The sequence below is a fragment of the Corapipo altera genome, unplaced genomic scaffold (assembly GCF_003945725.1).
Source record: "Corapipo altera isolate COAL_440 unplaced genomic scaffold, ASM394572v1 48, whole genome shotgun sequence".
In the NCBI taxonomy this organism is placed as follows: Eukaryota; Metazoa; Chordata; class Aves; order Passeriformes; family Pipridae; genus Corapipo; species Corapipo altera.
Window position 1 is genome coordinate 2661029 of NW_020884931.1, and position 25636 is coordinate 2686664.

At 43.1% G+C, this 25636-nt stretch overlaps 2 protein-coding genes across 2 annotated transcripts in view; both read right to left on the reverse strand.

The window, feature by feature from the left end:
- MSH2 (mutS homolog 2) overlaps positions 1-12848 on the reverse strand; it is a 46652-nt gene extending 33804 nt beyond the window's left edge. The window contains exons 1-6 of the mRNA XM_027659341.1: positions 12618-12848; positions 10395-10549; positions 9691-9969; positions 9235-9381; positions 8086-8235; positions 5997-6130 (exon numbers count right to left, since the gene is read on the reverse strand). Coding sequence (XP_027515142.1) covers positions 5997-6130; positions 8086-8235; positions 9235-9381; positions 9691-9969; positions 10395-10549; positions 12618-12837 — 1085 coding nt within the window. The 5' untranslated portion in view covers positions 12838-12848. The remainder of the gene's footprint in view (positions 1-5996; positions 6131-8085; positions 8236-9234; positions 9382-9690; positions 9970-10394; positions 10550-12617) is intronic.
- Positions 12849-18246: 5398 nt separating this feature from the next.
- EPCAM (epithelial cell adhesion molecule) lies at positions 18247-24837 on the reverse strand. The gene is made up of 9 exons (XM_027659351.1): positions 24690-24837; positions 24179-24283; positions 23332-23572; positions 22987-23052; positions 21746-21809; positions 21280-21381; positions 20919-21113; positions 20504-20545; positions 18247-19857 (listed from the first exon to the last, which is right to left on the reverse strand). Exons 1-9 carry the CDS (start codon positions 24760-24762, stop codon positions 19816-19818), a joined length of 930 nt encoding a protein of 309 aa, XP_027515152.1. The 5' UTR covers positions 24763-24837; the 3' UTR covers positions 18247-19815.
- Between the last annotated feature and the right edge of the window lie 799 nt (positions 24838-25636).

The window sequence follows — 25636 nt, forward strand, 5'->3', positions numbered from 1 at the left end:
AGAGATTCAGTTTATTACACTACTCCATCAACACTAATACTCTTTTGAATTGCTAACCTGTGCATTTCTTTAATCTTGTGCAGACTAAGAGCACACTGAACAAGTTCTATTTCTTAGCCGTAAAAACCCAAATATTTCTTCATTTGCATTCATTCTGCACAGAAGAAACTCAAAACTGTATGTCAACAGAACATTAAAGACTTCTACAAGATTCATACATGAGAAATGAAATTAAATTGCAAGTCAAGACAAAATTATCTTGCCAAGAGCTTCCACTGCAGTGTCCTAAGATCCACCTTCCTACTGTCTTTGCATATAAATTAAATAGAGCAGAAACAATAATGTGTCCACTGTTCTTTCACAGAGAATATACCATATTCCTGTATACAATGTTCAAAATAGTGACTACCAAGGACACTGTTACCAACCTGAGAGCTTTGCACCCATACACAGTAAAAGTTTTCATACAGTCCTGAACACTTAAACACAGATTCTAAGCAAAAGTTAACAATGGCAGTAAATGCCATCCACCTCTAATGGCAGGCTGAGAGACAAAGAACAGTATGGCAGCTACAGATTCACATTTCCCTAAATAAACAGCAATTTGATTATGTCTTACAAGTCTGAAAAACAATTTGACATTTCAATCAAATTTTAACTTTCATTTCTGTTGAGCCTCAAAATTCAGATGCAAAAGACACTGACTAAAAGCTTAATCCCTTCTATTCATTTTGCACCAAGTGAAGACTTGCCAGGAAGAAGTGGGTGAGGCTAGAAGATACTATGACTACCTGCTCCAGTGCTGCACCACTGAACGCCACCTGTAATTTACCGAATTGCAACACTGATTGCTGATCCCTGACCTAGAAGACAAATTATTTGGACAACGTACAGAATACAAACACCGACATTGTCTTTCCCACACCTGAAGGTGTCATGAAAGGAGTCTTTTTTTCAGCTTGTCAGACAAGAAAACTAAAAATAAGTCTTTTGCAACACAAGAATCTAAGCTTTTTAAAAGGTTTCAGGTGCCTGGCATTCTGATGGAAGTTCCTTCCTAGAGACATGGCCTGTGTGACACGTGCCTGACTAGTAGAGCTTTTGTTTAATGTCTCTAGACAGCACTCAATGTCAACCTCAGTTTCACAAGCAGACCCAAATGAAAACACAGGTAAACTGGTAGTTTTGAAAATAGTAAACATAGGTGAAAGGAGGGGAGAGGGTTAAAGGAGAAGCATTGAGAGCTTCAAGCTCCAAACATTTCTGCAAGGAACTTAGCAATGATAACTTTTGGAATGACAAAGGTGACATTTTTCTAACATTTCTAGAGGCTTATTGGAAGCCAACACCATTTTCATGTCACTGGAATGACAACTTCTTTTATGCGAAGTATTTATTGCATCACGATCTCCATGACAATAAGAAATCATACTTCTGTCTTCCAATTGGTTCAGATTCAACCTGTATTTCAGAAGCTTCTTTAAAGGCATTAAGAGCACTCTGAGCATCTAAAATGCATTTGAATCAGGTCATTTAGACAAACCTCCAAGCTGGTCACATTTTCCCTTCCCTTACTGAGGACACAGGCCACCACATACTAATTCAGCTGCCTGAAATCAGCCTGTGGCTGTGGAGAAGTACTGACCTGTACTCAGAAAAGTACTGAAGGTCTTTCCAGAGCTGCTAACCACAATGAAAAAAGCAACAAAGCCTATCTGCAATGCTTTGCAGGGACAACTGCAGGTTAGAAAGGAACACAAAAGCAGTGAAGAGCTATCGCAGAACAATTTACCCTGGAACTTGAGGCCTCTAGGTCCAGCCCTTGCTCAAAACAAGGCTAATTTCAATTGAACACTGAACAAGAACAGAGATACCTCCATCTCTCTGAGAGAGACTGACCATCCTCATGGGGCAGACTTTTTTCTTTCTATTCAGCTTGGAGAGTCCTTTGGTGAAGTTGGTGTCTGTTCTGTCTCATGCTTTTGCTGTGCCTTTGCAAGAAGCACCTGGCTTCGCCTTCTCTCTGACTCCCACTCTCTCAGCAGCTGAAACAAGCAGTTAGAGCTGCCCCTTAGTCTTCTCCTCTCCAGACTACAAACCCAGCTCCCTCAGCCTCTCCCCACTCACCACACGTGCAGCAGCTCACTGACCTCCTCAGTGGCTCTCCACTGGACCTGCTCCTTTTGTCTGTCCTGTCCTGCAAAGCCCTACACTGGATACACTACTCCAGATGCAGCCTCACAGCTTCCAAGCAGATGTGAACAATCAGGTTACTCGAGCTGTTCTTACCAGTGGAGCCCAGTGGAGGGTCACCCTTGGCTCCTGCCAGGGCACTGCTGACCCCTCCCAGAGCTCAGCCGACTCTCCCAGCCTGTGCAAAGATCAAAGTATCACATTCTACCCCAGCAGCTGCTGGGCTGACTGGAGTCCTCCAAGAGAGCCAGGGCCTTTGGTTATGTTTCTTCTTCTCATCTCAAGGGAACAAGTTCGGGGAACTTTTTTCGTTTTTAAACCTGTTACTTTAATTATCAATCAAGACTGATTCGTGGGAACGTCCTGCAAACTTGAATTTTTATCCTGCTAGCTATTTATTCACCTCAAGCTTCACAAATATGTTACTTTCTGATTCTGCTAGAGACAGGGCTCATTTCCACAATGTGGCCCCCATGCAGTGTGATATTTAGGAACACCGGAGAAAAGCTCAAAATAGGCTTGAATCAGAACAAGTGATGTTTGAGTACAGCCTTTAACTCCTCTGAGACCCCTGCATCTCTTCTACCATGGGATGCAGGCATATAAGAGGTTCAACCACAATATATATAAAGGACTGAAAAGGTGAGCTGCAATCTTTTATTTATGCTGTGTATAAATGTCAGTTTTTCCCCAAAACAGGAAAAAAATAAAATATATTCAGCATGAACTCTCTCCTCAAGACATAACAGAACAAGCACTGTTTTACACTGTGCCACATTTCTCAGACTTTCCAGTATCTGAAGAATAAACACTACATACTGAAGCTGCTTGCTGTATTACAGTCAACTGTGTTATGTAATTAATATATGTATTTGCACTTCCTGTCTCTGCGACTACATTTTAATTTCAGAAATATGCTGACTACAAGACAAGGAATAAGAACTTCATGTACTTGCCTTCTGAACACACCACATGGAAGATATAGGGTTGTATCTTGTATACTTATGACTAATAATTATTTCCTTAATCAAGGAAAACCAGGTGGACAAGGGCAGAACCCCAAGTCTTACAAGACAGGCAAGTGTCAGGAGCCCCAATTTTCTCAGTTCTCATTAGGAGCTGTTCCAGTAAATATCATTTTATCTGAAGCATGTGCACTATGTACTTTAATTTGTGTTGTTACTGTATCAATGGTTAATACACACTACTGATGCAACACCGTGTTCCACTTATCCATAGAGGTTAACAACACACTGCAGATTACAAACTACAGAAAGAAGTTGATTCCTTTAGCTCCAAAGGATGACTTGCACCACCTGGAGGTCTTAGTGGAGGAATACAACAGCCTAACTTTTTTTAAAAAGTCAAACTTTCAGAAAACTATTATCCCAGTAGTGTAGAACTAGCAAGCTAAAATACCTCCTATACAACCAAAACAAGAAGCTTCCTTCAAAACACTGTCACCAAACACCAGTCCAGCTTGGGCAGTTCTGCTTATTTTGAGAAGTTTTGCACTGGTTAGAGTTAAATGGGGTCCTTCAACATGGCACACTTCAAGCCAAGAAATCATCAGTAGCTTCCCTTGACTACAAAGGAAACATAAAGGAAGAGCAGTCCAGGTATTTCCTTCTCAAAACACCATTATGGTTTGCAATCCTTAAAACAGCCACAATATACTGCAAAGCCTTTAGAAAACAACTTGGCAACTGCAAATCTATCAAAAGATATTTCAATCTGTCAATACATCTCATCAGCCCCACTAACGACTTCTCTTATGCTTGTTTCCTTTGGATTTAAAAAGGAACAGTCCTACACACTTTGAAAAACGTGAAGTTTGGGAAGATGGCAAACAAACAGCTTATGACTATATGACATTGCTTTTATCCCAAAGAATTAAATTTCTCAAAGTAGTACCTCAAAGCAAGATGCATTCAGACAAGTTTAGCTATGCAGCAGAATAAAATGAAAAAGTATGACTGTGGTATCTCAGTGCCCATAAGTAAAGGTTAAAGCAAACAACCTTTAACAAATTACAGCTCAAATGACTCCATGGCTGGACAATATACAGGAGGTTATCAACGGACTTCTTTCAACTTTGTAACACTTGGATACACTGACCTTTACAAGCTTCACTAAGAACTGAACTCCATTTAATTACTCCCCTCCTCCTTTAAATATAGCTTTTCCTAAACACAGTCAACATCAGCCATACAGAATCGCAGCACAAAACGTGGAGATGATCTTAACTCTACAGAACAGGTCAAGTTACATTTTCTGCTACAACTCAACCCCAGCTTTATAAAGAAAACAGTGTATCTCTTCCAAATTTGTAAGACTTCTGATGCACACATGTCTGACACAAAAGTTAAAATTTCTAACATTTACTTTGACATAAGAAAATTACAAAATGGGAGCTATAACTTTCAAAATCTTAAAAACAACAAAAAATTGGTTAAAATTAAACTTGGATCAGATCTTAGGATCCAAAACTGACAGATGCAGAAGATCCTGGGTACTTATTCAAGAACAACGAAAGCTTTTGTAACACATGCAAGAGGTAAGATGTAGCATCCAATAAACCCGGGAACAAATATTTCAGTATCACATTAACAACATTTCTAAGTGGGCTCTGATCAAGTTACTACACTTCATTCTGCAAACAATTAGGAAAAGTAGAAAAACTTGTTGAAGACAAGCAGAATAGTTCAGTCTCCAGAAATCTAGAGAGAAAACTATCATTCTGATGGTAGTGAGCAAGTGGCTGTGCTTAGTTGCCAGCTGGACTTAGACCACGACAACTACTACACAGCTTATTTAAATATCAGCATGTCCAAGCCAAAATTTCTTTTTCGGTAGTAGGGATCTGTGCCAAAGCCCAACAGCATATACAGACATACCTGCAATGCCTCATCTAAAATATGAGTGTTAGAGAAGCTATCAAAGTTAAATCCAGTCTTCCAGCCTCTTCTGCTTTGTCAAGATATATTTTAATATACATTTTGCAATGCATTAACCTGCTGATCACTAGAGTTGCATGAAGTTCGGTTTTAGATCATAAGAATGGAGCTGTATTTAGCAGGAGTTCAAAAAACTTGTATTTGCATGGTGAACATAACCAAGACAAACGCACGCCGTAGGAACAGAACCTTTGCAGTTTTCCTTTCTGAAGGACTGAGATTTGCCAGATTCTCTAAGGCTTCTTATCAACTGATACTGCTATCTACTGGTAGGGCAGCCACACAGTGACAGCAGGATCAAAGAGTAAGAAAGAAAAAGACCCCTCGTACTTGGGCTCACAATATCAAGGCAAGATATGATAAGAGTGACCTACTGCCAAACCAAAAGTAGGTTTTTTTCTGGAAATAGGAAGATATTACTACTGCTTAATTGTTTGGGTGTTTTGCTGTTTTGTTTTGGTTTTTTTTTTTAAGTGGTAAACTTGAAGTGACATCAAAATATTATTACACAGACTGAACACTTGCAGTATTAACAACAGGAAGCAGCTGCTACACTGCCTTAGCCTGTAGCACAGAATCATTTGAATCATTTCGATCATCTAAACATATTGTACCTCCTCTTTAAAATACACAATTGTAAAAAGCATTTAATCTAACAGTAACCTCTCACTTTGCATCTCAAGGAAAAGTATATTCTGCTCTGACTACAATGCATTACAGGATAGCTCACCAAAGCCTCCAACCACCATTATTCCCTAGTTGTAGTATTTTGTGCTTAAAAAGAAAGAGTCATGTATAAAATAGTTACTAACTTGTGTAAGTCTATCAAACACATAATATTGTTACCTTTCTTCAATTCTGTTCTTGTCCATAAGCGGTTGTTTGATCCACTGATTAACTAGTCTTTGTCCTTGAGGGGTTCTGCATTTATTGAGCAAACCAACTAGAGATTGTGCAGTATTCCCATTTTCCACAGAACTCTGAAAAGAAAAAAAAGAAAGTTAGTGAAGCTTATTGACACCCAATGAATGGCACACAGCTTTGTTACTTAGGAACAGGTCAGTGGATTTTTTTCTATTCAACTATCATGCTTCCCCAGATCATCTTCAGAGTACTACAAAACATTTCTAAACTTGTTCTGTTCAGGTTATAGTTTACTATCTATAGTTTAGGTTTAATACTAGCTGGACCTAAGACAGAGTTTGGGGTATTTTTCTTGAGGTTTTGTTTGGTTTTTGCACAAACAGCTAGGAAGGAAAAATTTTGTTTATTATTGAAAAAGAACAATCAAGGTTGTTTCAACTCCTGACTCGAAATTAAAATCTCAACCCTCTCCACACAAGAACAGCTGCAATTAAAACAGCAGGGAAGTATTCAACCAGGAACAGGTCTGGATGCCTGTGAAAAATTTGGATGTAGAACTAGAAGCCTGACAACAGGAAATGAACACAGTGAGAAGGAATATTGACACATTTAGCCCCTGGAGTATCTAATACCTAAAGTGGATGTGCCCATTTTCAGTGTTCTGAACAGTACTGTACATGAAAAATTTCTGAATGTAAGATGGTGTCACAGAGTACACACATTATACACAAATTACCTATTTCAGCACATTCCATTTGCAAGGTACAGTTCCATATAACCAACTGCATCTGCTGCACCATAAGATATTTACCTACATACCTCACAGGGCAACTCAAACTGTCCAAAAACCTCCCCACAAGCAGCTTCCTGCTAAATGGCAAACCGTTGGCTCCAAAGCCCCTAAACATAGATATGGCACTGGATTTCCTATCACAAAATGTGTAACACCTGCAAGGGCTTGTAAAGGAATGCAGCTAAAACAGAATTTCCTGGAACAGCTCCACAAATAGGGAGAAGAGATATGATTTTCGCTTCATGCCCTAGACAGTGGCACAGCACCAGGAAATAAAGAACAAAACCCAAATAAAACTCAGAACTTCTCTCTCCAGGGTTAGCCAGCTCAGATGCTGAATATATGCTCTGTTTTCCTCTAGAAACTACTCTAAGGTAAACAGGGGACCATTATCTGTGATTTCTTCCTATAAATCTGAAACGCGAGTGGATTAGGTCCAAGCAAAGATCACTAACCAAACCTTACTAATGTGGAAACAAAAGAGAAAAGCTGATACAACACACCACATTTTCCTACAACTATAAAAAGGAGCAAAGCAGAAAAAGAGACATGGTGGGAGGTATGAAGGAGCCTGGTAACCTGTTTGGATTTGTAGAAAATGTGTGTAAAAAAGTAAAATTGACATCATCCAGTTAGCATGACGTGGTGCTTTCAGAATGTTCTCAAGTATTGTCCTGTTCATTGCCCTGCAGCCAGCCCTCTCTTCTCGTCACCAGCAGCAGTGCTCCTGCCATATGCTACATGTTCCCCTGTAACCATCTAATTCAGGCTTGTGTTCTCTTCCCCAAACAGCACTACTGTATAAAGCAACTGTGCTTTGGCACTCCCTATCATATCACAAAAGTACATACAACTCTCTTCCCCTCCCACACCCCAAATCTGCTCCTGCCACTGGAGATGTGAACTTCTCTGACTAAACCCCAGGAAAGACACAGTATTCCCCCCACTGCTTAACCAGACTCCTCAGCAGTTACAGCCATGAGGAACTGCTATGGCTTTTCCCACTGCACTGTACACTGTGGCCACTTCTTACCTCCTGGATGTTCTTCACTTCTACATTTAACACAAACTAACAGGAAACAAAAACAAAAAAAGGTGGTAACAGTAGCTAAATGTTTAAATCACACACTGAGCAGGAGTAAATGAAAACAAAGTTAAGATGCACAAGTTGCCCTCAATCAGGATCTGGGGAGTTGTAATTGGGCATTTAGGTTAGTTAGCAAGCAGCTAAGTAAGTATACTGTAAAACAGTTACTAACTCAAGTATGTATTTCTTACCTGAAAAAGGTTGAGGGCTTGAACAGCTGCATTATCTAGAACCATATATTGACTGAGATCAAAAGTAGTCAGTTCAAATTGTCCAAAATTAGACTCGTCTGACAGCAACTCCAAAAACTTGATAACGGCTGACAAGGACGAAACAGCAACCTGGAGTTTTTTTAAAAAAACACACCACATACTAGTTAGAAACACTCCTGAATCTATTTGATCAATGATCCTAGAAAATTACAGTTGGGGAAGACTTTGAGCCATGTGAATTCTGGCAGGACAATGAAAGACTCATCCTGTTTGACAAGACTTCATTTCCATAGGGACGTTCCATGGCACTGCTGCGTCTTTCTAGGCAGGTGCAAGAACAACAACCACATTTGCATAATCTGATAAACAAAATGTGAAGTGCACACCTTGCCAGTTTTCCAAAGCTGTTATCAGGATGTTTCCAGCTGAGGAACAAAAACAAGTTGCTGCAGATAAATGAGATATCATGGATCATCTCAGGACACGGTTTCAGGGTTACTTTTCAGCCAGAACAAGGATCTGATCTGACTTGCTGCATGGCATTACAAAATCTAGTGCCAGTACAAAAGAAAGGCAGCAGCATGACTGACTTGCTCAGCTGCAACACACTCCAAAAAATTTTAATCTGTTATGAAATGACACATTAAGGGAGTATAACTGTGAACCTTACACCTGCAGTGAGCATCTGCAGTGAAGGGCATTTTATAGCATGTTTACCTCAACAAATTGCCTCTTGTTTGCAGCTAAGAACAAACATGCAGGCACTAAATCACATACTTAAGTTACAAGACAACACAAAAATATTATCATAAACATCACTTTGTTTTCAAATACCAATTTTCCTGTCATGCAAATTGTATTTCAGTCCTTAGGCTAGATGGATTATGAACAGGAGGCACCTCTTGTGCAGTCTATTTGCTTACCAGAGCTTACTACTTTAAAGAGATAAGTGAAGGGTTTTCTCAATTTTTTCCAGGACCACCTGGTATCCAGCTTTGACACAGACTCAGGCTGAGCAGAACTGCTAAACACTTCAGCGAGAGTGTAGAGGAGATCAGGTCACATCAGGTGCACACACCACTCCACTTCTAAAAAACAAAGGAACATTAAACACTGCTCTGTGCTCACCTGCTTTTCCATCTCTGGCAGCGCTGCACTATTCTTTTGTTCTTCTTTTTTTGATTTTAACAAGCGATTGAGATCCTGAACAATATCCTTTGTTGTGAAATCCGCCTTCTTCCTGTCTGTAATCAGGATCCCTCCCCTCTGAACGACCTGTTGTTCACAAACACACAGAGTTATCAATTACCTTCAATATTCAGGGGACAGACGGGAGCAAACCCTGAAGACGTATTTATTTCCTGCTACACTGCAGGAAAGACAAGATTTTAGAACAACTTTTCCTGATCAAAATCAAGTGAGTCAACAGACACATGACACATTTCGTTTGCATAAATCAAAACTTCCTCGAGTTAACATGTTGGTCCTTAATTTTTCCACAAATCATAGAGCCTAGCTAATAAACTAGAATGTGGCTTTTTAGACAAAGTTTTGTGTGACTGTAAGCCACCATGGTTCTCTTACTTGTCGCAGTTTTCCCATCTCTCCTGCAGTGTCTCCTCCTGGTAGGACACACTCCTTGGGTCCCAGTTGAACCAGTAGAGCTTCAAGGTTTGAGAACTGATCGTTATCTGGAAACTCACAAACACTCAATTTTCTCAGCGTGGTGTCAACAAAGCCCGCTCCTACTACTCTTTGTCCATCAGCAGTAGACAGCTTAACCCCCACAACCCCAACGGCCGTGGACATGTCATTGTTGGCAAAGAGAACTTCCTCAAACTGGGCAAGATTTCCTGGAGAACCCTATTTGGAAAAAGAAAAATACTTTTTTAAGAGCGTGTATATACATATACTTCCTTTTTTGTCTTTAAAAAGAACAACAAATGGTAAAACTTAAGTACTGAACAGTCCATTAATATATATAGCTGTTCTATTTTTTAAGCATTTAAATTTTACATATTATCTACACAGAGCAAAGTACTTTGTGTTTCCTTTATTTCCCAGCCTATGGCAAAAACACAGAACAACTTTCAGCCTTATATCAGTAGAAAATACAGTGATAAATAACAGATATATAACCAACATATTAAAAACACGTATGATTTACCATCATACCCCCCATGTCAGCCCCTTAAAATCCCAAAACTCCAAGCAGAGAAGCTTAGGAAAGATTGACGGGGTTTTTTTTCTTTCAACTCATAGTTATAAAGAAAGGTTGAACAGTATACCTTGTAAGCTAAATACCAGTCATTTTCTTTGACAGATTTGCTCCCCGCTTTGTTCTTGTAAACCTCAACTCTGTAATGACGGATCAGAAGCAGATCTCTCACAAAAGATTCAAAGTTCATTTTACTAAGCACAACACTCTCAAGTTTCTGAGTTCCTAAAAGAAAAAAAAAAACCCACAATTATTAATTGTTCATAAAAATTATTTTCTGTAATCAGAACCCCCAAGAACGGCCTTCAGGAAAGCCACTATTCTAATATCAAACAAGCAAACACGTAGAATCCATGAAACAACAAAACCCCACAACAATCAGCTGATTAATACTAATGAAGAAAGCATACCCCAACTCCAAATAAAAACAGTGTTCATTTCCAAATTTCACTAAATCTGTACGGTAATATATACAAAGAGATCCGTTCCCCTCACCCTTCCCCTCTCATTATGATATTCTTGACTTGGTTTACTAATTACCATTTCACACATTTTGATCTAATGAGTGATAGAAGCCCGATACAGGTTTTCCTTCTGGATAACATTTTTTCTTTCCTGGATAAGCAGCTTCTGTTGACAGAACAGACTGTCACCCTAATCACACTCAGAAGACAGCAAGACACTTCCCTTTTATCACAATATATCCTATAAAAACAACATATTCTCAAAAAAACCTAAACCATTCATAGTTTACATTAACATCTAACTTAGGAAGTGCTTAATTTAAAACCTTCTTGCTTCTGTTCCTTGAGGTGTTCAGGTAGATGATGCAGCTGAACAAATTTATTTCCACACAGCTGCCCAGAGGAGCAACACTTCTACCTCCCCACCTCCAGCAGCAGCCTACTCACAGAATTAGGCAGTTCCACTATTGAACAAATTGGGATTTCAGGTGAGTACATTAAGTTTTCTGCCAGATTGGGAAGTGGAATTAACTCAGACTGGTGTCAGATACATGAGAGCTAGATGACATACCAAGTACAAGCAATAGATACTGAATATCACATCTCTCTTTTTAGTAGCATGCCCTCCTCACATTTGAGGCCCTTACTCCCTTTACATGAAAGATGTTAAAATGGTGACTTTCCATACCCATAGGATTTTATGGTTTTATTTTAGACAGTATTTTTTCATTTTCTTTCCTCTTCTTTCCTCAAACATCTAGTAAGACTTTTTTTTTTTTTGAAACAGGTAAAAAATCTAATTCTACATAATTAGGTTTTCTTTCACAGTGCAGAACTATCCAAAACCCCACAATTTTTCTTATTTTTTTCAGTTGAGACAGCATAATACATTAGCAGGGGGGCAGCTGATGTTTATGTGTGCTTTGAAATCATTCTGAAAGTAAAATGTCTAGTTTTATTTTGACTTTAAACTGGATATGGTGGATAAGACTTTAAAGGGTTTAAAACTGGAGCTCACAGTCACATGATTATACCTACAAAATTATCACTTTTGAATGGAATACAAAAATAATACTGATGTATGTGTTTCTAGTCTGAAAGACACATCAAGCTTAGGGGCTTTGGGGAGGGGCTGGAGTTTCTTTGGTTTATTTTTTTTTACATGTGAGCTCATCACAATAGAAAGTGAAGAGCATGAGAATGTCATTCTGTTTTTAGTGCCATTGCTCACACACAAGAAAACTTCATTCATTACAAAGAGGTTTATTTTGCAAAGTACAAGCCAATAATTTAGCAACACTGTGTTCCTCAAGATTAAGGCTAATACTAAGGTTTGTCTCTTCTGACAAGATAATTTATCTTGATGCTCTTACATCCGACATCTGCAAGCTCTATCATACACCAGGAGATAAATGAAAAGCATCAGTGGGTGGACGGCAGAGAAAGCCTTCTGCAATTCATAATAAAATGTTACTTACTTCTGCAGGCCATCGTTATTCAATGGTAAATAATAAACCCTTATTTACCCATCACCTGCACCATGGAACGCTATGAGGCCCATCCTCGGTTAGTACAGAAAATATCGTGCAAACATATTGCCCAAGACACCACCAGATCCCTGTGACACCCCGCAGGCCTTGCCCTTGGGAACGGGGCACCGCTGCACCGGCTACCGGGGCTTCCAGGGGCTACCAGGGGCAGCTGCCACCACCATGCCCGCCGCTCCCTCTTTCCCCCGCTCCCCTCCGGCCACCCGGGTCCCGCCCCGCCGCAGCCAGCCCCGGGGGAGGCGAGTCGCGACCCCGGGGCTCCCCCGCGCCCCCACCCACCCGGTGCCCCCGCCAGCTGCCGGATGACGGCGCGGGTGCGGAAGAGCTCGCGGGCCGCCAGCCGCGCGTCCGGGCCGTGCACCGTGTAGTAGTCGCCGCGCTCGAAGAAGCGCACAGTGGTTTCGGGCTTCTCGGGCAGCGAGAGCACGGCGCGCACGAAGCCCGCGTCGGCCCCCGCGCCCTCGGGCCACACGGCCTCCCGCTGCGGCTCCACCGCCATCTTGCGCTGCCGCCGCCGCTCCCGGAGCCACCGCCTCCCGCCAACAGCGCCGCGCGCGCGCCAGCGGCGGCGCCCAATCGCTGCGGGGTCCGCACCTTGCGTCACGCCCGCCCCGCCCCGCCCCGCCCAATCGCCGCGGAGTCCGCGCCGCGCGTCAGGCTCGCCCCGCCCCTAAATGGCGGGTGCGCGCGCGCTTTGCCGGAGCGCGAAGGGTCCGCCCCCGCCGCCGCCATGGCAACGCCGGGCCCGCGGGGCTCGGGCTGGGCCGGGGGCGTCAGCGCGGGAGGCGGCGCTGCCTTAGTCTCGGAATCACAGACTCATTAAGGTTGGAAAGGATCTCGGAGATAATCAAGTGCAACCTATGACCGAACACCACCACGTCAACTAGACCATGGCACTGAGTGCCACGTCGGGTCCCTCCTTAAACACCTCCAGGGACGGTGGCTCCACCGCCTCCCTGGGCAGCCCGCTCCAATGTCTGCTCACCCTTTCTGTGAAGAAATTCCTCCTGATGTCCCGCCTAATGCTGGACAACCGATGTGCCCCTGGCAGCCCTGCCGAGGTGCCACTGAGGAGGAGAGTGTCCCGTGGACTTGGAGCATGGAGGTCCTCAGGGCTCAGTGTGCTGAGCTGCTTCACAGGCTGCCAGAAGGCAAATGCTGTAACACAGCCCCAGAGCAGGGCTGTCACCCCGCTCAGTCAGACCGCCAGCAGGCAGGGACCGTGGCTGACAGGCCCTGCTTTGCTTACAGCGGGAATGGTGCCCAGAGACTCCACGTGCCCCCTCCGGCAAGCACAAAGCTTCTCTTGCCCGTCCTACAAGGAGGGGTCACTCCTCCCGGGCAGCACCAGGAATATTACAAATGGCAAAAAAAACCCCAAGACTTGACCCCCATTTACCCACGGGGTTACCCAGGGACAGAAAGGGCACTGACTGCCTGGCATCACTCAGCGAGACCCCCAGCCCTGACTACAGTGCAGCCCTTGTGCCCAGAATGCTTCAGTTTTTTTATTTTTCCTTGCACTGACCTAAGCATTTTTCTTTTTTGTTTGTTTTCCTTGTGCTGTAAAGACACAAAAGAATAGAAACAGTGTAGGTGAGAAACTTTCATGTAGTGATTATTGTGAAAGAAATGAGAAATCCCATGTTTCATCAGCTAAATCAAGTCTTTTTGAAAACTCCTCTTGCCTTGCAGTGCTTTTAACCTTTCCAGTCAGTTCTAAACCATTATTCTTCTTTCCCGATCCAGCTGCCTGCACCCTATCACCCACAGACAAAACACATATTTTACATGCCTCAGCATTTCTTACATAAATCCTTTCTTCTGGTTTGTGTGCCTTGCTGCTACAGTGTCCCTTTGTTTGCATACCACTGCTTTCTCTCTCATTTCCACCCTATTTTCATCAGCTTCTTGAAAATCATCTGCCATCCTTCCTTTCTTCCTCCCAGCCCAGCCCTGTTTCCAGCTTTGGAATGCTTTTGGGACTTCTTTTTCTACTCAGGAAATCAACGTGCTCCTCTTTAATATTGGTGTTCATAGATGCTTTCCAAAAGGCCCTCAGATGCCCACATAAGAACTACTCTGGGTTTTCACACTATCCTTTTTCCACTGGGCCTTTTTCCACTAATAACTTAGTCTGAAGGTATTGCCATGTGCTGCCTCTTCCACTCCAGGGAACACTTTGGTGTTTCCACCTCTGCCCCATTCCTGACCAGGGCTTGCCTTGGCTTCCTATCCCCACTTCAGCCTTTCCCGCTCAAGCTCCAATCCTGTACCCTTGAGGTAACAGTTTTTCCAGAAAAAGCCTTCAAAGCCCTTCTGTAAATGCCTTTGCTGAAGGACCACAGGCAGTTCTTGTGGCAAAGAGAAAGTCCATCTGCCTTCATTTGACTTAGGAAGGAAGGAGGAAAGCAGTTTACTAGAGCTTTGACAGATTTGTAGTTGCCCAAAATCTTCCTCTTCTCTCCATAGCACTTGTAAAAATGACAGCTCATTTAGAAGTGGCTAATCTGGTCCAATACTTCCCTTACCCAAAAAAGTTTGCTTGCAGCAGTACTCATGTAGGAAAAAACAGCCTAAAAAATTGTCATTTAGCAAAGACATAACCCTCTTAAGGCACCTACGGTGTCAGGCAATCTTGTCAAGAGGCAATAATACCAGGTCAGCTCAAAATACACATTTTTAATAGCTGTACAAAGACTGCTTGTCTTTGTACACTTATGCAGGGATGGCTACATACAGATAAGGTGGGAGATGGGACAAGAAGGAGAAGAGTGTCCTGTACAAACAGCTGGAGAGGAGGTGGACTCCAGGGAGCTCATTACCATCTTCAAAAGAGGTAAAGTAAAGCCTGCTGAGCTGTAATTGCTGCATGTTGCAGCGTTTCCCTCTCTCCCCTGGGCTGGTTACACCTCCTCATTCAGCAGTTTGCTTAAGGCAGGCTCCCTTTGCCTAAAGCCTCCACCCCAATTGGCTGCTAATGTTCTTAGCCTGGTGACCACAGTCCGTGAAAAACATTTATATTGTGACATCCCTTGCATAAAACATCACAGGACTGATTACCTTTCCTTTGAGCTTCTGCCATTTTCTTTGTCTCAGTTGTTCTTCCAGGGCAGCTCCAGCAGTGCACCAGCTGATCCCCACAGGTCTGAGTGGGGATCGGTTCCCTGTTGCCAGGCTTGGTTGCTTCACCATGCTGTAGGTAACAGAACCCTTCCTGCTTTCTCTCTTGCCTACCAGGAGCAACAGGAATGAGAAGATGGCTTTAATTGTTACACACATGACAGATGGAAAATGGATGCTAATCTAGACTTTAATTAATTTTGTTGCCTTTTTATGCATAAGTGGCATATAGAGAAAGGTTGCAATGGCTTTTCAGTTAGGAAAATGGATGTGCTTTAACAACTCTACAGGGAAAAAAAATTAAGAAAAAAATAATTCTTTTTCACCAGGTGTTAACCAGTATACAAGTGTGATCATTGGCATCTCTAATGCTTTCAAGTTGGTGGGCATGCCACCAGAAAATTTGGTTATTAAACTGATGCGTAGCTATATGTGCACACATACAGTGCAGCAGAGACTTAAGATAACATTAACAAGATAAGAATATTTAGATAATGTAAGTTTGAAAACTGAAAATGTGCCTGTTGCCCTGTAAAGAACCTTTTAACTTTCTTCTGTGTACTTTTTTTACTCAGATTTGGCACAGCCATGCTCTACTTGGCAGGCACCTGAACGCGTGTGAAGTTTACACACTGTTATAAGCTGGTCAGTGTTTCCTCTAACATGACACATCACCTCCTTGTCATCCACTACCCTTTCTCTTGCATGTGCCAGCCATTGCATGCCACTGCTAAGCCAAGGAGGACAAAGGTTTTAGCAAAGTTCATAAAACTCTTCAGTTTTGGGCCCAACTGTCCCCAGCATACAAGGCACCCCTGCAGTGTACCTGACTGCCTGTATGCCCAGCGATGGACCTTAGTTATACCAGCCCACAGCCTCCCCTGGGAGCTGCTAGAATTCACTAACTACCAGGTGTAAAATGGGAGCAGCAGGGCTGGTAGCATTTTTAGTTGCCTAGAATGTCTTTCAGGCTATTTCAAACAGTCTGTAACCCGAAGTCACTGTATAATATACTGATCAAAGTCCAGCAGGTGAGGATATAAATAAACATGGTTCACAAACAATGTTATTTCTCTTACCAAACTTACTCTGACTGTTCAGGAAGATAAGGAGGACAGAACTGTCAACAGACCCTACACAGGCAATGCTGACCTTTCATTTTGTAGTTGTGGAAACTGCACTTAGGGATTATTTAAGTCTTGGAAGAAAGTTGTAATAAATAGACTTTATTGGTCATTCTCTCTCAAATACATCATTTGCATACCCTCTTCTAAAAAGTCTTTCATTGTCTTTGCATAAACATGTATTTAATTTTACTCAGTAGTAATAATAATATATATTTGCTAATGTAATATTTCACAAGGAAGTAATAGATTTGCACTTGCCTGTACAAACACTATTTTCCCATGCTGTACATAGGCACTAAGATAAATACTATTACTAGGGTTTCTGGCACAGTTTGTGTCCATCTTTCCTCTGTAACAAAAACTCTCATCCAGTCTCAAATTGCTTAAAAAATCTTCAATCTGCCCTTCATATGCTTTTTCACAATTGACATTACATTAAAAGAGGGGAAACATGGTATCTCAGTTTTGTGCAGAACTTCACATTTAAAAATATATGCTCCTTCACGTAAGGTAGTTAATGAATAAGACAAATGGAAGCATCAAAATATTTACCTAGTTAAAAATTGATGCAGTGACTACTAGTCCTTTAAGTTCTATTACTTTGTTTCTTTTACAGGAAACTCACTTAACTTTACTGAAGGTTTTCCAGGTATCAAAATAGAGAACACTTAGTAATTTGCTATTTAATATTGTATTATTTTTCAATAGCAATTATTTTTTTGCCAGCAGTTAAAAAGTTCTCTATATATGAGAAGTATTATATGCATATGTAGAGAGTTGACACTATCTGATAGCAGCCTTTATTCCAGCACATTGATGTCCTCTAGCTATAAAAAAGGCTATGAAACCTGGAGGATACCAATAATTGGTAAATAATACTAATTTCTCAGGTCTTTTCCCCCCCTCATAATTTTCCATTTCCCTATAAGTACACACTTTTATACATCCAGATTATTGGACAAGTGCAGTGTTTAGTAAACAAAACAGAACACTGTAAAAGCCAATATAGAGGTCAATAAAACTATAACAGGAAACTAAGGAAAAAAAACCTATTACTAATCATCATTTTGAGAGCTGAGCAGCATCGTGTTTGTACAATAGTAACTGAGTTCAGAAACAGAGTAGTTACTTCCACTTATACTTCATTTCTGTAAACTTTGTGGTTTTCTAACCCCTTGGCTAGTTTCAGACAAATTTGACCAAAAGACAACATTGAAACATTAAGCTTCATATCTAACACAAAAACTTCATTAGGTAAAAAAACTGAAAAGTGTCTTGTCTATATGCCTTCCTCTAGTGTGGGAAAAGTAGGGAGAAAATGATGTTCAAACAAACGGCCTGGGAGAAGGTCCAGGCCACACAGCAGGTACATACCAGCCAACCCAGTCAAGTCAGCACATGTGCAGCTCCAGCTCAGCCACAGCACACAACTCTTTCCACCCCACAGGCCAAAACCGTGGTTGAAATTGGGATGGGGAGGGTAGGGAGAGCAGGAGAGAAAACAATGGCATTAGGATCTTAGGGAGAAGAAAGAAATGGCAAAGATACCATATTGCAGGCATTTAAGAGAGTTAAAGAATATTGACACAGGACCATTGGGGAAGACAATAAAACACATGGACTCAGCACAAGAGAAACTTACTGAAAACTTGGCTTTATTTATTTAACAGCTTACAGAATTGTACTAAACTCATACCTCAGCAAACCGCCCAAATACCTGGGCACAAAGGGAGTGGCATGTATCAGCAGGGGGAGAGCCTGCCCTACAGAAGTTACCACTGACAAAGCTGCTGGAACAGGCTACAAAACACTCCAGTAAACCCCCTACTGCAGGACTTTTGTACAATATCCAACACAGCAACACAAGCATGTCAGGTACCACCCTGTTGAAAGGCAGAAGGCATCCTGGTGAGCTGTGACAGAGGTACATCAACACAGTTCAGCGACTTCCCTGTGGTATCTGCCAGGCACACAGACAGGGTGTGCTTCACATTTAATTTTATGAACAGTACATAAAATATCCTCTCAGTAGTTTATCCTACTTTTCCCATTTTGGGCAGTGGGGGTCAAAACAAACACCACATTAGTAACAAGGTTTGTCATTCAGTTCCTTATCTTGCATCTCATTATTTCTTTGGCAACAGGAGTTACAGCATTTCCTTTATAAATCAGATATGCTGGATGGATTTCTAGCCAACATATGTGACACTGATTACTGACAGTCAAAGCAAGCTCTCTTGTCCAAGGCTCTGGGAGGCAGACAGCCTGTGTAAGTCTGGTCTGCCTCCAGGACAGTGAACAGTAACAAAAGCAGAAACAGCTTCTTGCTGTGCAACAGCTTTGCAATGGACAGCTTAGCAAATCACAGTAATAGTGTGAATTGCTCTTCCCCAGCTGCACTATCAGATGCCAAACCTGCCCACCCCCAACCCTGCACCAGAGATGTTCTAGATTAGAGGCTTATTTTAAATACTAACATAGCATTTGAAAGAGTAGTCTATGCATTCCTGAAATTACTACATTCTCAGCATCTTGATTTTTTATACAACAATCCGTATTTCACTCCTGTTGCAAGCTTTTCACAGTTTCAAGAAAAACTATCATGCTATTTAGATATTAGATGGCTAATACAAACTGCTTAACTGGAGTTCTAGGATATTTTCACCTATGCTGAGGTTGCTTCCTTTAAGGAAATAATAAACTACAAATTTGTAAGCATGATAACTTAGCAGATCATCATTTCAACATGGAAGAAGTAGAAGCCTGTTTCCAAGTTTTATTAATTCAAGTCATAAAAAAGTTACAGCAACTTCAAATATGTACAAACTGCCATAAAAACATCATGTTTAGTTATACAGGAGACAGTCTCATTACAATATGGCTACACAATCATTTTCAACAAAACTCCCACAAGGGCAAAATAACCATTTAAGCATGTATGCTCCAAAACCCTAGTAACAGCAGATGACAACTCATTTTATCATCATAAAAAAAAAAAGTAAAATCAGGGAGCAATAGTTAAGTTTGACTTGAGTAAGACGGGGCGTTTAAGATTTAACCCTCAACAAATAGTAAAAGCATGGTTACCAATCTTGGCTGTTTTACCAATCAGTAAGTGAGCACAACTGCCTCCCTTTCAGGAGGAAACTTTTAAGAGTTAAGATCCATGCCTTCAATTATGTTTGCTGTCTTCTTGTTTGAATCTTGCTTGTCTTCAGTTGTTTTCGTTAAGCATTCAGTCCTCTATGCATTTCATTCATTTCCTTCACCTGAGGGGAGGAGGTAGAGGGAAATCAACAGTTGTGCTACTTCTCAACGTTAAGACTCAAGAAGTCAGGTGGGATTTAGCAGCTTGGATTTTTACTAGCAAATGCGTTTGATGCAACACTATCAACCATACTAAAACCACCAGTTTTGTTTTTTTTTTGTTAAGAACAAAGCACTATTTAGGGTGTGTGCATGAAGCAGACGTTTTTATTTAGCTACATCATTGTTTGAATTACTTTACAAAAGACTCCACACTTGGTGTGAAGCACCGTTTTCTATTCCATTGGAAAGTAGCTCTTCAATAGACACTGCAACCTGCATGCAAATACCTCAGTAAAGGTCTTCGTTACAGAACAAGACAATCAGTATTTCCTGTGGATTGTACAGCCCCTTGCCATAGATATGTAAAGTAGTACTTGCCGTCAGAAGCGCACCCCACCCCCCAGATCTGCGAAACAGCAGATCACCAGTTCCCACTGGAAGTAGTGCAGAACTACACAGATGTGAAAACTAGCTACAGAATGCGAATACTTTCAGTCTCCTTGAACACAGACGAAGCACCCAAAGCAAGCTTTCAACCTACACCAAACTTCGGAGTTTCTGGTCAACCTCCTCCCCATATGTAGACCACAAATAAAAATTATTTACCTCAGCTTTCACGTACTTCCCTTTTCTTCTCCTTGTGAGGACCTGTAAGAGAACACAATTTTTTTTATTCTTGATTTACTTGTAACTTAATCTGCTTTTGGCTTTAAAACACAAAACTTGAAGCTGTCCTTCCCCCATCCTTCCAAAGTGAGGTACAAAAGAGGTTGTGTGTCACTCTCAACTACTTTAAAGCAAGAGGTACTTTCTTACTCTCAGTGAATTGTTCCCTATACTTGTTTTTCAGGTGACAATCTTCAGTTTTAACTTTAACAGTATGCCTATCATCAATTTCCCACCTCTCAAGTCTGCAGAAGTGAGCCAATTTAGAGAGGGAGACTGTTTCTATCAGCATCCAATTACCCTGGTACATTATTACTTCCCAAATTGCACCGTTGGCAGCTTTGTTAGAACTTACCAGAACAACAATTGCAGCAACTATTGCTATCACTACTACAACAATGACAGCAATCAGGCCAGGAGTCAGAGACTTCATGGAAAACTCTGGTGCTATTTCATCAACGTAGTAGACCACTGTCCTCTCAAGCTTCAGCTCTTCGTTATCAATGCTGAGATTTAGTCTGTTAGTATGAAAGATGGAGTCACCTTTCACCTAAAAACCAATAGGAAAGGAGAGACTTGCTAGTTCCCATCATAGTAGGCATTTATCCAGGCCCTGCAATAATTCACCTTGCTTTAGCCTGTACACAACAAGATTCCCGAATGCAGTGCAATACACACAGCCAGCCTCTGGCAGACTTTACCTAGGACACACTTACATCTTTTTCAAAGTAGTAGGCCACATCAGCTATATCCACACCTCCAGAATATTTGTCTGAGGAATTCTGCTTCAGATCAATAGTAATGTACGGCTTTTCATACTGCAAAAAATACAGTGTGGTATTAAGAAGGAGTTTAAAGCCTAGCAAAATATTATGATCCACCTCACGAACCCACATCCTGGATCAAGTTTATGATACTTCATCTCAAGCCAACTGTTTACAGTATGATTCAAATTCCACTTTTTTATGGAAGCAAAGAATTCATCTACAGACTAAGGAGAACAGTGTAATTTCTCAGCATTCAGTTCAGATACAGCTATTTGCTAACTGCTTAATAAGTGTCACTACTTTGAGAGCTTCTAATAAGACTCATGCTCTACTGCATTAGTCAAACAAGCGTTTTCAAAGTTACTCACAGCAAAATAAAATAATGATGCTTTACTAAAAATTATGTGCCTCTTACCACAACATTAGTTATATAGCGTCCATTCAGCAAATAGCGATTGGTAATTGTATCCATGAAGAACCTGTAAGGATATTAAAGCCACGTGTTAGAAACAGTAGTAGTTTACACATATCATTTCAGAAGCAGAAAAGACCAGTGTAATTGTTTTTTCCTGCAGTCTCTCTGTGGGGGGTGAGCCTCAGCCAGCAGCTAAATGTTTCATAGTCTCTCACTCACTTCCCCCTGGCATGATCGGGAAAAGAATCAGAAGGGCAAAAATAAGGAAAAAAACTCCTCATGGGTCAAAATAAAGACAGTTTGATAAGTGAAAGCATTGGGTGGGGGGAAAAAAAACCCCCAATTGATGCAAAAGCAACAATCACTCAGCACTAGCAATGGCTACTTGGGAAAAACTTTCCCCCAGATTTATTGCTGAGCGTAACATTATACAATATGGGTTATTTCTTCAGTCAATTCAGGTCAGCCCTGTCCCCTTCCCAGCCTCTTGGCCACCTCCAACCTACTCCCTGGGGCAGCAGAGTGAGAGTTTGAGAAGGTCTTGACATTATGTAAGCCCTGTTCAGCAACATCTAAAATATTAGTGACTTATTAGCACTGTTTTGGTCATTGGTCTAAAACACAGCACCTTACAAACTGCCACCTAGAAAGTTAACTCCATCCAAACCAAATCCAGTACACTCTCTTTATAAAGTATACTACAGTTCAGTTATTCCTAACAACGAAGATGCACTTATTGAAAAATAAACACACTACTGCAGTGTTATACAGAAGAGGAGCTGGAGGGCAGCAGCTTTTGTTCCATAAAGTGAAATATCTAATAGCTACAAGCATATCTTTCTTGCTATATGACCTCTTACAGAGAGAAATAGGATTTTGTTACAGGTAAAATAACTAAACTGTTCTTTTTCTCCCGCTGCTTCTATGTAGTCCCGCTGCCATCTTTGTCAGTTTACTTTCCAGCCAGTATCACCTATCACCTCCCCCTTCCTTTAGTATATTGATTTTAGAAAAAAAAAAAAAAAGGTAGAAATCAATTTTAAATGGAAATGAATCTCAGCAGTTAATTTATTTCCAATAAAAAATTAAGCCATTTCTATGAAGGATTCGAAGCTCACGTCTCAGCTGTCTTACAAATCAGTTCATAAGTTTTACAGTGCTTTTAAAAAATTTTTTAGAATTACACTAGGTATCTAGTAGAGCATGCAGACATGACATGACATCTTACAATCATCACTTACTTCTTTAAAGATTCGGCGTTCAGAGGAGCATTTCTCTCAGCATGTTTCATTTCAATGATGATCCAACTAAAGTATAATGAATATTCTTAAAGCATGTGCCTATAAAACTCATACCAAAAAAAAAAATCTAACCCCAGGTTAAAAAACAGAACAGTGAGATAAAAACAAAGCAACCAAGGCCCCTTCCAAACTCCTTCAAGGTCTCCTTGTTTCTGAAGAAAAAACCCCAGCAGTAACCAAGTGCTTATTGCCCCATCTTCATTCATTCTCAGCACATCATTCACACAAGGCAGAGCCTCATACAGGAATGTTTTCATGCACAGCACACCCTGTTGAAAGACTTACATCGTTCTGACTAATTGATTGCATTTCAAGTCTGCATCATGTTTGTCAGTTCTTCTAACACCAGCTGTATTCACACACCAACAGGTGGTTCCATTGCACTGCTTCGCCTTGAAAGCACCACTGTTTTCACACTCAGGATCATAAAGGCCATCGGTATCTTCAAATGCATCTTTTGGTTTCTCACGACGCCCTGATTTTGAGCCCATCACTTCTGCTTTCATCAACAGGCATTTTGGAGTCACTAAAAATAACCAGAAAGTCACGTTATGCAGCATCAGACCACGCATGTCCAAAACAGAGCTCTTAGTCCGTAGAAACACGAGATTACATCAGCAGCAACCAGATTTGAAGCCATTACATGGAAGAGCAGGTGTCTAAGGTGTAAGGTGGTGCATAAAGTCAATACAACTGGGTATGTCGGCCTCTCAAGACAAAGAAGTCCAGCCTTAGGTCTTACAGCTTCCATTTTTTACAGCTAAAGGCTCACTTACAGCTCAGCTGAGCTCAAACCTAGAGTAAGGTCTTGAGACAAGGCTCTTTCCTCTCCAGATTCGTAGGAAAAGTGACGATATGTGCTTGCAAGGAAGCTAAATATTCATCTTTGAGGAATCCTTGCCACTAAAGAAAGAATATGGAGGAGGAGGGGAGAGCCTGCATCAATATAAGCGTACACACTTCCACAGGAGTCGCACGGGAGGAACCCTAAACGCTTATCTTCCGTCACCACTTGACCTGGAAGGCCAGGGAGAAACATTCTTTTTTTACTACCATTATTTGCTGAGGATTCAAGGGTCATTTTCACCTATATCCCGGCGCTCTGCCTCCCCACCGTGCCCTTTTTACTCACGGGTGTCGCAGTACACGGTGATGCCGGAGCCGACGGCGTCGCACAAGCACTTCGTATTGTCTATCCTGCAGTTGGTGACACGCTTGTTCATCTCGCAGATGCACGCTGGAAGAGAAGCGCGGCCGTGAGCGGGTACGGCGGGCAGGGAGCCGGGCACCGCCGCCCGCGCCCCGCCGCCGGGAGCCGGGAAGCACGGACAAAGCCGCCCCTCGCCGCCCGGGCGTGGCGTGCCCGCAGCCCACCGCTTCCCACCTGGCCACCCGCCCTCCCTCCCCGAGAACGGGGCGAGAGCTTCCCTCGGAACGCCGGGGCTCCCCTCGGGTCGGGGACAAAGGGGCGCGGGTCGGGCGCTTCTGATCCCTCCCTGTACCTCCAGAGGGAGGGGGGTGCAACTTGGTGGTGGCGCCGCCGGGGCGGCCCCGCGGACAGCGGGGGGCGGGAGGGGGTCCCGGGGTGGGGGAGCCCCGTCGGGAGCGGGGCGCAGGGCGGGCGGAGGGATGCGGGTACTCACAGCTCTGCTGGGCACAGACGGCGGTGCAGAACAGCAGCAGCAGGAAGAGCGCAGCCCCGCAGAGCGGCTTCATGGCTGGGGCGGGCGGCGGGCCGCGGGGAGGCCGGGGGAAAGTCCTCGGGGACGCGGGCGGACAGGGAGCGGTACGTGCACGGCAGCGGCGGCGGAGCGGAGTGAGCCGCCCGACAGGTTCCGCAGGTGGAGGTGGCTGCGCCGCGCCCTCCCGGCTCCGGTTACACCTGGGACGCGGGGGGGGGCGGCGGCGGCTCCTCCCCCGGGACAGCCGAGCGCGCATTAAACCACCGCCGCCCCCTCCTCCCCCCGCACCTGGGCGAAACTGGATGGGGCAGGGCGGGAACCGCTCCCGGCCCGGCCCAAGCAGAGCCTCTTTGGCGGGATGGGGAGGGGGAGCAGCGGAGCGAGGGGCGTCCCGAGGCGCGGCCGTGCCCGGTAAAAGGGCTGCGAAACCGCCCCGCCCGCGCTGTGAGGGGCGGCGGGACGGGGCTGCGGCGGCGATCCGGGGGACAGCTGCCCCCGCCGTCGAGGAGAAACTGTTAGTCATCGAGGGAGCTCCCGGGCGTGTTTGCGCGGTGACACACGGGCAGGGAGAGCAGAGCCGGCGCCCCTCCCGGCGCGGGGCTTCCCGCGCTGGCCGCTGACCCTCAGCGCGCTGGGGCGGCCGCCCCGAGGTCCCTGCCCTGGCCGCGTGGCCGCCGGGATCTTCCCTCGGGAGGGCGGCGGGGGGTGTCTCCGCTCCCCCCTCGTCGAGCCGAGAGCCAGCAGTGAATGCTCGTACTCCATAGCGAGCTTTGTTCGCGTCCGGGGATGCCCTGTGAGCTGCTCTGTGTTGGACATAGCTCCTGATAATTCCTCAGTTAACTTAAAAATCAGAACTCTTGTCTGTATAGAATGAACTATTTCGTAAGGATCTTTGTGCTGGTTATGTG